Source organism: Artemia sp. Qi Xiang Cuo, chromosome 8, assembly GCF_049724085.1.
Source record: "Artemia sp. Qi Xiang Cuo chromosome 8, ASM4972408v1, whole genome shotgun sequence".
NCBI lineage: Eukaryota > Metazoa > Arthropoda > Branchiopoda > Anostraca > Artemiidae > Artemia > Artemia sp. Qi Xiang Cuo.
Genome location: NC_142801.1, coordinates 69,466,544 through 69,479,423, shown reverse-complemented (window position 1 = coordinate 69,479,423; position 12,880 = coordinate 69,466,544). Strand labels below are relative to the sequence as shown.

The 12,880-nt window shown below is 35.5% G+C and overlaps 1 protein-coding gene across 1 annotated transcript in view; it reads right to left on the bottom strand.

Annotated features, from left to right (window-relative positions):
- Positions 1–12,880, bottom strand: part of LOC148949752 (retinol dehydrogenase 13-like) — a 52,415-nt gene that overhangs the window by 16,491 nt on the left and 23,044 nt on the right. The window contains exons 3-4 of the mRNA XM_089093720.1: positions 8,330–8,422; positions 1,859–2,101 (exon numbers count right to left, since the gene is read on the bottom strand). Coding sequence (XP_088949846.1) covers positions 1,859–2,101; positions 8,330–8,422 — 336 coding nt within the window. The remainder of the gene's footprint in view (positions 1–1,858; positions 2,102–8,329; positions 8,423–12,880) is intronic.

The following is a 12,880-nucleotide window of genomic DNA, read 5'->3' as shown; positions in this document are numbered from 1 at the left end:
GACCAATTTCGACCAAGAGATAATGTGCAGCACTGCAAACCAATTTCGAGCAAGATATAATTTGCAACACTGCAAACCAATTTTGACCAACAGATAATGTACAGCACTGAAATCAATTTCGACCAAGAGGTAATGTGCAGCACTGAAACCAATTTCGACCAAGAGATACTATGCATCACTGACACCAATTTCGACCAAGAGATAAGGTATTCACAATCCTTCGATGAGACTAAGACAGCCGAGAGGGTTATACTTATTTCAGAGGGGTTATTCGATTCCTTACAGAGCCATATTTTATGCTCTGGTTTCGATGTCCCACATTGTAAGAACAAAAAACACGTGCGCCAAGGTGAGCCTCCTGAATAAGTCCATCATTATTATACATTCATCATTATAAATTTTAAATCTTTTCTCCTTTTTTATCTTAAATAAATCCAAAATTATTAAAACTATAAAGCATGAATATTAGTATATATATTAAACTGGCAATCCACATTCATTTGTTGTTTTATTCAGTGATCCTGGTTATGAGGATTTTATTTTTTTTTCGATTTTTATGAAATAAAAAAACATAGCTCGAAATAGGGATTGTTTTCAGTAAAGTCAAACTATGTTCAGGTCCTTAGTAGGCATGGGGAGCATTAGCCTGCTTCTCTTAGTTCCTGATCCTTTCGAGTTTGACTCGGCTTTTTATTGTAGTTTCTGTTCGTTTTGAGGTTCATTAATTTATTGACGGTGATTAATGGTAGTTTTAAGCTTGAAAAATCATTTTAATTTATTTCTGCTCCTCTTCGATTTAGGGCAGCTTTACTTTTCTTTGAAAAAACTTCTTTTATCAATTTTTTTTTAATTAATCGAAATAAGAGTATCATGCGTACATTATATTGTGAACCCTTCGAACAGGAAGCTTTTATCTATTTAAAATATTTTGCCGGGTTGAAAAACGAATTTTCAAACTCTGATTCGAAAAGAAAGCAAACCAAATATTCATCAATATGAAGACATTTTTCTCATCGGGCTATGAAAAACCCTGCTCAAGATTCGACTTTTTGTAAGAACCTAGCTTTTGTCTAAGAAACCTTCCAGTCAATTGATTCAATACGGTTACTTATCAAAAAGCTGTGCTCGGAAAACTGATCTGAGGACTCCTGCATACACAGAAAGAACATAGCAAAATTGTCAAAGAAAATGAAATATAGTAATATAATTATCAAAGTATTGCATAGTAATATGATAATTATGACAATAATAATATAATATATACTAGCTTAATATGATTATTAAATAGAAATTACATCCATATGTAAGGTAAAGAAGGTGTAAAACCTCCCTTGTCATCATTTTTATTCAGACGATGCATAGAAGGTCGATTCAGAAAAAGGAACAAATCTTCTTCTTCTGGATTTTTTGCAAGAGCTCTGCAGGTAAAATATAGAAAAAAGCTTTGTAAAAAAATATAATGCTATGTTGAGTAACCCTTCGCCGAGACATTTTCTTGAAGAAGCGGTAATAATGCTTTGCTGAAATGATGTCTAGGACCAAAGGGTACGGGTAACTTACAACAGTAGGAACTGGCACTAGGGTCGACAAAAAACCACCAACGCCATCTAGCATTTTGTGACTATTTGGTATTTTTTTCAGTGTAATAAAAGAATAATATATTTAACTTGTGTAGTTGGTAGAACTAGTGCCGTGACAGGTGTCTGATCTCAGGTCCAGACGATTATAAAGCTTGAAAAATGTCAAGTGTCGCCAAGTTCTAGATAGCACTGGTGTTTTTTGGCGGACACTATTGCCAGTTTCTACTCTTCTAAGCTACCCAAACCCTTTGGTCTTGGACTGTGAAAGGAAAACTTACCGATAATGAGGTTAGTCAAGAGGAAAGCTCCAAAATAGTTGACAGCCATTTGATACTCAAGGCCATCGTCTGTCGTTGAAACAACCTGTTCCCAAGCCTGGATTCCAGCATTGTTTATCAAAATGTCTATTTTTTCTTCTTCTCTGTTTAGTTCATCGGCGAGTTGGCGCACAGATCTCATGTCTGATTGATCGAAATTCTTTGAAACAATCTTGTCATTGCCACTAAGTTCACGGATTTTTGCTGTAAAAAACAAAAACAAAACGATTTATTTCGAGTGGAACATTGATCTTACAACCTCAAAATAAGGTTAGGTTAGGTCACCTCCTATATAAAAATAAGGTTACCTCCATCATGAATGTTGGAATCCTTTGTGTTCCAGATAGAGCTTGTCTTCAGATTCCTTCGACATGCGTCTTGACTGACCGGCTAGAGCCGGTTTTTCGACTAATAATTTCACGACGAGGCTTAACTCTGGATTACAAAACTATCTTTATCTCTGGTGCAAAGCAACTAATGCAAGTAACAAAACCGAACTGCTCATATCGAACCGCAAGGGCTTAAATTACTATGGGGCAGGGGGAGGGGGTAACCGCCCCTCCCAGACCAAGGTCTACCCCCTCCCTTCCCCTCAAACCTCAGTTTGAATTTTCGACGTAATACATTAAATAAGGTATTTTTCGCTAAGACCACACTGCCTTTTCATGACGACCCAAATAAACGTTCAAATGGGGATAAGTCTATTAATTAGACGGTGGAAACAGATACAAAAGTCTGTAAGTATTTCTGCTGATGACGATTGCTATATGTGGTCGAAATATCCTGACTTTTATCTGTTTTCATTGTCTGATAAACAGACTTATCCTTAGCCTGTATAATTCAAGCCTCCACAGAAACAGGTCAGTTTTCTTTAGTATGTCTTAACTTTTTATGGCACTATATGGCTCCTATTTTTCAGGTTTCACGAGATTTGGGAAAATTGGCACCACTCTACTCCCCTCCCCCAGATTTTGACGAAATTCCGCCACTGTCCAACAGGTCAGTTATATCTGCTAAAACATTAAACTAAGAAATCAAATTCTTGTATATCAGGGGACCTGCCCCTCCTTAACCCTTCACGCTCTTTGAGCTAAATTTTCATAGGTCTGTTCTGAAAATGTTTACTAGTATTTTATGTTTGTTTTGAAATTAAGAGGTAATTTTCCTATTATTAAATGAATTATATATTGTGGTAAGTGGCACTAGTACAATTGATATACAAATGATTCTTTCTCTACCCAACCTAAAAACATGTGCTGATTCCGAATCCAAAATGTTTAAGTCTCTAGCTCTTTCACAGATTTGAGTTTTTTTAGGTTGAACTTGAGGTTGGGGCAAAAAATATTGATTGTGTAAATACCAGCCAGTGTAACTAGAAGTCATTTCTAATCTCTTTTTTTTGCTGATAAACATGAAACTATATATTTAAAGTTAAAAGAATTGTTTGGGGCTTAAAGCTTAGAGGAACAGTGAGGCTGGGGGAGAGGATCTAAAAATTGTGAAAAAGGGGTCAACCTCAAACAAATTACTATACAAATGATTCTTTCGCTACCCGACACAAAAATATGTGCTGATTCCGAATTCAAATTGATTTTCGTTTTTTTTTTTTTTTTTGCTGATGAACATGCAACTAGATGTTTAAAGTCAAAAGAATAGTTTGGAGCTTAAAATTTTGAGAGTGAGGTTGGGGGAGAGATTCTAGGAAAATTGTGAAAATTGGGTCAACCTCAAACAAATTACTATACAAATGATTCTTTCGCTACCCAAAACAAAAATATGTGCTGATTCCGAATCCAAAAAGTTAACCACTCTAGCTCTGAGGTTTTTGAGGCAGAATTTGAGGTTGGGGCAAAAAACATTGAGTAAATACTAGCAAATGTGATTAGATACGTCATTTCTATGCTTTGTTTGCTGATGAACATGAAACTACATGTTTAAAGTCAAAAGAATTGTTTGGGGCTTAAAGCTTTGAGAGAGTGAGGTTGGGGGAGGAGGCTTCAGGAAAATTGTAAAAAATAAGGTCGACCTCAAACAAATTGCCATACAAATGATTCTTTCACAATCAGACCCAAAAATATGTGCTGATTCCAAATTCGAAAAGTTTACTGCTCTAGCTCTCTTACAAATTTGTGTTTTTTTTAGGTTGAATGAGGTTGAGGCAAAAAATGTTGATTGAGTAAATACCAGCAAATGTGATTAGATATCATTTCTACGCTCTTTTTTTTGCTGATGAACATGAAACTAAATGTTTTAAATCAAAAGAATTGTTTGGGGCTTATAGCTTTGAAAGAATTTGAAGTTGGGGGAGAGGTTCTAGGAAAACTGTGAAAAAAGGGGCCAACCTAAAAAAAATTGCTATACAAATGATTTTTTCACTATCCGGTAGAAAAATATGGGCTGATTCCGAATCCGAAAAGTTTGCCACTCTATCTCTCACAAATTTGAATTTTCAAGTAGAATTTTCAGACAAAGAATCGGGGACGCGAAAATCCTTCGAAACTCGTGGACGATGACAATTTTCGAAAAAGTCAGACTATTATGCACCTCGAATTTGCCTCACAAACTACCTCACCCTCTCCATCCTCAGTCCAAGTTTCGGTAATGATCTGATGTATTATGGATGTTAAATTAAACCCCTACACCACTTCCTAAATTCAGAATTGTCTTTTCAGGACGGCATTCTTTGTATTAAAAAATTCACCCTCAACCTCAACCTAAAAACCTCAGAGCTAGAGCGGCAAATCTTTCGGATTTGGAAGCAGCACATGTTTTTTTAGTCGGTTAGTGAAAGAATCATTTGCATTGGAGTTTGTTTGAGGTTTACCCCTTTTTTCACGATTTTCCTAGAACCTCTCCCCCAACCTAAATCTCTCAAATCTTTAAGTCCCAAACAATTCTTTTGACTTTAAACATTTAGTTTCATGTTCATCAGCGAAAAAAGAGCGTAGAAATGACATATCTAATCACATTTGTTGGTATTTACTCAATCAACATTTTTTGCCTCAACCTCAAATTCAACCTAAAAAATGCAAATTTGTTAAAAAGCTGTGGCAGTAAACTTTTCAGGCTCGAAATCAGCACATATTTTTAGTAGGGTAGTGAAAGAATCTTTTGTATAGCAATTTATTTGAGGCTAACCCACATTTTTACTAGAATGATATCTATCAAAAGGGGATATGAATCATTTTAATACAATTCTGAAAAAGTTATGTCAGCTTTGCCTCTCACAGAGACCATCTGTCTTGGCTTTACTCTAATTAGCCATGGCTCTCAAGATTTTATTCACTTCCACCAAGTTGATTTTAATTTTAAAAAATCTAAATGGTTCCCTAAATGTGGGTAGGGCTGCTGCCTCCCTCAAACGAAATATAATTTTCCAAAACAAAAAATTAAATAAGGTAGTTTTTCGAAACGTAATATAATTATTTATACTAACTTTTCCCTGAAACTTAAAAATCTCCAGTCCAGGGTTTTCAACCAGAGATTATAAAGATACCCTTTTTATGATTCCCAGCATTTCAAAACCAGAAACTTTAAAGGCAATATGACACTGCGATGGCATCATCAAGACGAACTTTTAAAGTAAATGGTATTTTTCATATATTAAATAAATAAAAGTTTTTTTTTTTATAGAAAGTAAGGAGCAACATTAAAACTTAGAACGAACAGAGATTATTCTGTAAACGAGGGGGGATGTTCCCTCCTCATTACCCCTCTCTTCACGCTAAAGTTACTTAGTGCTTTTTAAACGCCTTTGATTCTAATTAAATAGCCCTTGTTTCTAGAGTTTTTCTTGAGGAATTAGGACTTAGGACGTAAGGTCAAACTTCAGCGTAAAGCTTTAGCGGGGTATTGAGAAGGGGACATCCCCTGACATACGGGATAATTTCTGTTCGTTTTAAGTTTTAATTATGTTCCTTACTTTCAGTAGAATTTTTTTTTATTGAATCTTTGATCGCTTATCAAATAATCCCAGGAAATTTACCTCCCCGTCCATGGAAAATCATCCCATGAAAAAAATCTTCCATGGAACGTTCCTCCCGCATAAAATCCTTCCCCCTGGGACACTACCACCAGGAAATTTCTATTCTCGCTGCAATACCACCCAGAAAATTTCTAGCGGACGATTCCAAAGAAATTTCCTTTGCACACTCTTTTTTTTTAAAAAAAAAGCTTGTTCTTATTTAATTTCTGATCGTTTTCCAAGTCAAGGTAGAATCCATCCTACGCGGAAAATGTTGCTAGGAAAACTCCCTAAAAATGGAAAGTTTTTCCCCTCTCCCAAGTTAAAGCCCCCCCCCGCCCCGAATGGAAAGTTTCTCCTTGGGAAACTACCCCATGGAGAATTTCTCCTGGAGATAATTCCCCAATGGAGAATTTATCCCGACGATACCCCCCACCCCCGCTCCACGTAAAAATTCTTCAGAAAATTGCAACTCCGCTAAAAATTCCTACGGACAATTCCCAAAGAAAACATTCACACGTTCAATGGAGTCGCCAACGAGAAAGTATGACAAATAAAACAAATTTCGTATATGAATTTTGGCAATCAAATTTGAATCAAGTTGCCATCAAGCCATGACTAATTGAAAAAAAGCCAAGACAGATAGTCTGAGCGAGAGGCAGAGCTGTTTTTCAGAACTTTATGAAAATGATGCCATTTGACTTGTTTATAGATAGTGTAAAATTTACCCCCGAAATTTCACCCCCCCCCCAGGAATTTCCCTCCCAATGGAAAAATCCTGTTAACAGTTTTATTTCCTGTTAAGGTTTATGTGTTTACGAATGTTAATTTTCAGAAATTTCGGACAACTCAATTTCTTTCGAGAAAATTTGGACAAACCCCGAAAAATTAATGTTGACAAAAACAACCGATTTTTGTTTTCCTGTTAACGTGCTCACGTCCTCTTAATCATTCTATTTCCGGTATACACGGACGTTAATTTTCAGGGAGACTTGGGAGAACTCAATTTTCTGTTGAGAAAAGTTAGGGAAACCTAAAAAACTAACGTTAACAAAAATAGTTGATTTTTTTCCTATTAACGTCTACATACTTACGAACATTTATTTTTGGGGAAATCTCGGAGGGACTCGCTTTTTTTTATGGAAACCTCAAAAAACTAAAGTAAAAAAAACAATTGATTTTTTTCCCTGTTAACGTTCATATATTTACGAATGTTAATTTTTCGGGGCCTCGGAGGACCCATTTTCTTTTGAAGGAACCTGGGGATATTCCGAAAAAATGAGAGTAGTAGAAGAACTACGCCTCAGTTGTATAGCATTTGAGAATTTTTTTTCAACGAAAGCAAGGCTAGTGAGCACGATATTTTTGCCAGGAACTTCGTCAAGAGAATTAAAAACATTGCAAGACTTGAATGTAGTATATGTTTCCATTATTTCGAGAGAAGGACAACTTTCCCCTGTGAGCCTCTTGTACCCCTGTACACCTCTCGTGAGCCTCTACAGAGTCAAATAAAGAAACTCAACTACAAAATGAATACCCTTGTGGACTTAATCTATATTGGCAAAAGTAAAATAAAACGTCCAATATTCTTAGTTCATTTTTGATTATTCCACATAAGGAAAATGAGGTTAAATACCGTTTTCATTAAAGCAATGGGTAAAAAGGAAAAAATTTCTTCAAATATACACAAAAATAAGAGTGTACGTGTATTATTTTTCCTAAGGCCATCTGCAATGGTTGGGGGAGGGGGAAGAAGGATAGTTGATTTACCCCCTTTCCCTTTACTGGTGATCTACTCATAAATTGGTCTGACAGTAAAAAGCCAAGTATTCCTGTCCCTGGAAAAAATAATAAAGAGCCAGGTAAAGTATTTAAGCAGATCAGGCCCTTAATACTCTTCTAGACCACTAGACAAAGTGCAAAAACATTTATTATTTTGTTATCCTCCTACCCTAGAGAAAAACAATCCGGGGTTTTGCCCTTCCTTTCTCCATTACAAATCCTTGATTCTAACACCTTTTCAACCGACCTGAGAGAATTGAAATTATGCCACAATAGCTAATATAGTAACCAGGAAAATAACCCCCGGAGAAAAATAGAGGACCCCATAAAAGACCGAAAATACAAAAAAAAAACTATTTGGACAAAATATGAAATTTTCGGGAAAAAAACTTTTCAAACCTCCTAGAAAATGTCTGAGGACCCGTCATATTCCCCTCCCCTCGGAAAATATGGGAAAATACATATTTTATAATACAAAAAATATATTCCTGCCAAGTAGAATTCCTCAAAAAATTACGCAGCCTTACTTACATAAATTACGAGAGAAAAGGACGTGTAAGTATATTTCTTTCCCATCACAACTGGCAGACAGGAAAATACAACTAAAGAGTTGTCCCCAATATAAAACGAACAGTTTTCCCTGAATGTTTGCCAAAAACATTCCCAAGATATATTCTTTATCTCACCTTCTGTAGCCCTGGCATCAGAGGCCTTGTAGCAAGCCAAAATTAAACGAGCTCCTCTCTTGGCCAGATTAACTGCCACTTCGAAGCCAATTCCTGTAAATAAATCTTCAAGTCAGGAAGGTAAGTAAAAGATACTAGAAAAGAAATAGACAAGAGATAAACATATTTTTGATCATCGAACCAAAATGGGACATCAAGTTAGGATCGACAATACTTGGCCCTTCTGAGTCAAAATACATTTTGCAAGCATATCGCAAGAAATTTATGATGGTTTTTAGACGACTACGAGGATTTTTTTTTTTTTTGTGTTTATTTGTATGTTTTATTGATATACTATAAGTACTGTCTAACTCAAGTCGTTTTTTTTTCCAAATTCGTATATACATTATATTTTATTATTATATATACTAGAGCATGTACTTTGTTTTATTATTATATTTTATTTATATGCTACATCTTTTTCTATGTTTCTAAGCCCATTTCCTTAACAATATCTATTTTTATTTACAAATTAATTTTCAATGTCTATTTTTGTGTCAGTATCTATTTGTGTATACTTTCGATTTTTTTTTTTTTTTTTGAATAAGAAGGTTACAGTAGTGTAACGCGGGGGGATGGGATTAAATTTGTCCCTGGACGTAGCATCTCTATGAGCACCATTTATGTAATATATACTATATTTCATGAAGAATTAGGCTGCTAATCGGGGAAGGGGCGCAAAATTTGACAACACATTCTTACAACGAAAAATCTATCTACACATTTGGGAGGTTGGTATGCACCAAAAACCACTAACATCTTATCTCAAGGATAAATCACACTTATAACGAAAAATGGGAGATTTTTTGCTGGCCTGCAAAAAACAAAACATGTCTTACATCTTATCTCAAAGATAAATTGCACTTAAAACATAAAACGGGAGAGATTTGTTCATGATGTTCATATAAACCAAATTCTCTTACAGAGCCAGATACAAGTCAAATAGCGTAAAAGAAGGGTATTTCCCGCGAACTAATTCAATTGATTTACTTCTACCAAAAAATTGAAATTTGTTGAAATGCAATGCAGGCACGTCAGTTGAGACGAGGAGAGGGGGCATTTACCCCCTATATTTTTTGCTCACCCTTAGATTTTGAAAAATACCTTTTTGGGGATTTTTGTTGAAAATATTTTTTTCTGAATTCTCCTTAAAAAAACAAAAAAAAAACAAAGCCCCCCCCCCCGAAATTTGAGAATACATCACCCTCATTACTTTTTTTTAACTGACGTCCCTGTATTAATGACTAAAATTAACTAAATTAATGTGAATAAAATTAGGATATAAAATAAGATAGATTAAGATTAAACCCATATAAATTGAATTGAACATTAAATCACAAAAAAATTAAATCTTCATAAATTAAGAAAATGACACTAATGAAAACTAATACTTTGAACGTATGGAACTGACAGAGAGATATGCTAGGTATTGCTTAGTTGGCTTCTCAGCTACACAATTGTAGAGAATCAAACAGTTCGTGGTAACGAACTGTAAGTAAGGAGCGACCCGGCTCAATGGTAACCGAAACTCTAGAAAACGAGTTTTTGAAAACAATAGATACATCAAAAGAATTAGATTTCAATGCTGATTTCAAATATATAACTTTCAGCAAGTTTAGTTCTATCCATCAAAAGTTACGCGCCTGAGAAAATTTGGCTGATTTTCAAAAAAAGGGGGAAACACCCCCTAAAAGCTATAGAACCTTAATGAAAATCACACCATCATGTTCAGCATATCAGAGAACCCTACTGTAGAGGTTTCAAGCTCCTATCTACGAAAATGTGGAATTTTGCATTTTTTGCCAGAAGAAAGATCACGGATGCATGTTTATTTGTTTTTTGTTTGTTTTTTCCCAGGGGTGATCGTATCGACCCAGTGGTCCTAGAATATCGTGGGAGGGCTCATTGGAACGGAAATTAAAAGTTTTAGTGCCCTTTTTAAGTGACCAAAAAAAATGGAGGGCAACTAGGCCCCCTCCCACGCTTATTTTTTCCCAGAGTCACCCGATCAAAATTTTGAGATAGCCATTTTGTTCAGCATGGTCGAAAATATGATAAATATGTCTTTTAGGATGACTTAATCCCCCGAAGTCCCCAGGGGGAAGGCTAAAAGTTATGAACTTAACCCAATGTTAACATATAGTATTGGTTATTGGGAAGTATACAGAAGTTTTCAGGAGGGTTTTTTTCTGGTAGTGGGGGAGGGGGGGTCGGGGGTTATGTTGGAGGATCTGTCCAAGAAGGAAGTTTTCATGGGGGAAGTGAAATGGCCATGAAGGGGGTGCCGGACTTGGCAGCATTATTTATTGATTATTGGGAAGTATACAGACATTTTCAGGAAGGATTTTTTTCTGGAGGGGGGGGGGGGCTGGAGGAGGGGGTTACTCTGGAGAATCTTTCCGTGGAGGATGTTTCTTTGGGGTAAGGGACATTTCTATGAAGAAGGCGCCGGATTTCCAAGCATTATTTAAAAAACGATCAGAAATTAAATTTAAAAAAAAAACAAGTTTTTTCAACTGAAAATAAGAAGCAATATTAGAACTTAAAACGAACAGAAATTATAACGTATATGAGGGGCTTCTCCACCAAGTCAATACCTCGCTCTTTACGCTACAGTTTTTTTTAGTGCTTTCAAAAGAGCTATCTATTCTAATTAAACGGCCTTTGTGATTCAGGGGTTTGTGAATCAATTTTTTTTACCTTTTAACGTAAAGAGTGTGGTATTGACTTAGGGGAGAACCCCCTCATATAACTAATAACATCTACGTAATAAAAAAAAACAAGCGATACGGCTCAATAGTAATCGAAACTTTTAAAAACGAAATTTTGATGTTAATAAATGTATCAAAAAAATGGGCTTATAACGTTGATTCTAAATATATAGATGTTATTAAGTTTAGTATTACTCATCAAAGGCTACGAGCCTGAGAAAATATACCCGATTTTTTAAAGACGGGGGAAACATCCCCTACAAGTGAAAGAATTTTAATGCAAATCACACCGTCAGATTCAGCGTATCAGAAAACCCTATTACAAAGGTTTCAAGCTCATATCTGCAAAAATCTGCAACTTTGTATTTTTTGCCAGAAGAAAAATATACGAATATAGAAGTTAGTTACGTAAGTTAATTTGTAAATTACGTCATAATCAAATTTAGATACATCCATATAGCAAAAGAAAAGTAAAATTTTTATGCAAATTTTGTTTACTTATTCAATGACGGTGAGCCAAAATAAAACCTGCATTAACTAAAAAACGATCAGAGATTAAATAAAAAAAACTAGTTTTTTAAACTGAAAGTAAGGAGCGACATTAAAACTTAAAAAGAACAGAAATTATTCCGTATATGAAAGGGACTGTCCCCTCCTCAACACCTCGCTCTTTACGCTAAAGTTTGACTTTGTCTCACAACTTTACTTTTTAAAACAATAAAAAACTTTAGCGTAAAGAGCGAGGCGTTGAGGAGGGGAGAGCCCCTTTCATATACGGAATAATTTCTGTTCGTTTTAAGTTTTAATGTCGCTCCTTACTTTCAGTTTAAAAAACTAGTTTTTTTTATTTAATCCCACCAAGAGAGCGTATCTCGTGTGTAAATTAGTGAGCTCAGCAATATTCAACTTTCAAGCTTAAAGTTTATGATTGACCAGTCAGATTAAAAATTCCAAATCAAATTTAATTTTTCTGAAAATAAAAAGAAGGTGGAAGCTTCTTATACGTAGCAGTTTTCCTATCTGTATGGTTAATCTGGCAAAAGATTCAATATTAGCAGAAAGTAGTTGAGAGTAGGGACCAGTTGGTAGTTGTCAAGTTTTTATTGACACAGGATTTCCAAATCAATTTCTTGCCATCAATAAAGATGGCGTGAGGAGGGGCCTCAGGGCAGGGGAACTCTCAAAATACAAAAAAACTAGTAAGTTCGTGTAATTTTTTCTCGAATTAGTGATTTTTGTACGATCTGTCCTGTGATACTTTATCTTGAACTCGTGACAACTCTGTCGCTAAGATATCTTTTTTGTTGTTGTAACTTCCGACAATCAACCATGCAAAATCAAAGAGATTCTCTTCACTAAAAGATTGTAAGCAGTAGTGACGGATCCAGAGAGGGGGGTGAGGGGGCGCGTACCCCCCTAACGTAGTCAAAAGTAGTGTAATTTACTTAATTAACGCAAGTTTGCGTTGAATAAACTTGCTCCTAACGCAAGTTTATCGGATCAACCTATTTTGCCCCCCCCCCCTAAAAAAAAATCCTGGATCCGCCCCTGGTAAGCAGTTGAAGTTTAAAGTTGTGAGACAGGTATGGAAAAAGTTCCAAAGCTGCCAGTAGCAGAGTTCGATAGAATTCCAAAGTGCCAAATCTGCCAACAAATTTTTAAAATCTTCCAGCAAATTTCACTAGGCCATGAAAACTGCCAAGTAGCATTGCTACTATGCTACCCCACTTTTTCCAGGGTAGGGTATGAGGTTGCATTTTAAATGATAGCAAATAGGGTTTTGACCAACGATTAATTAAAC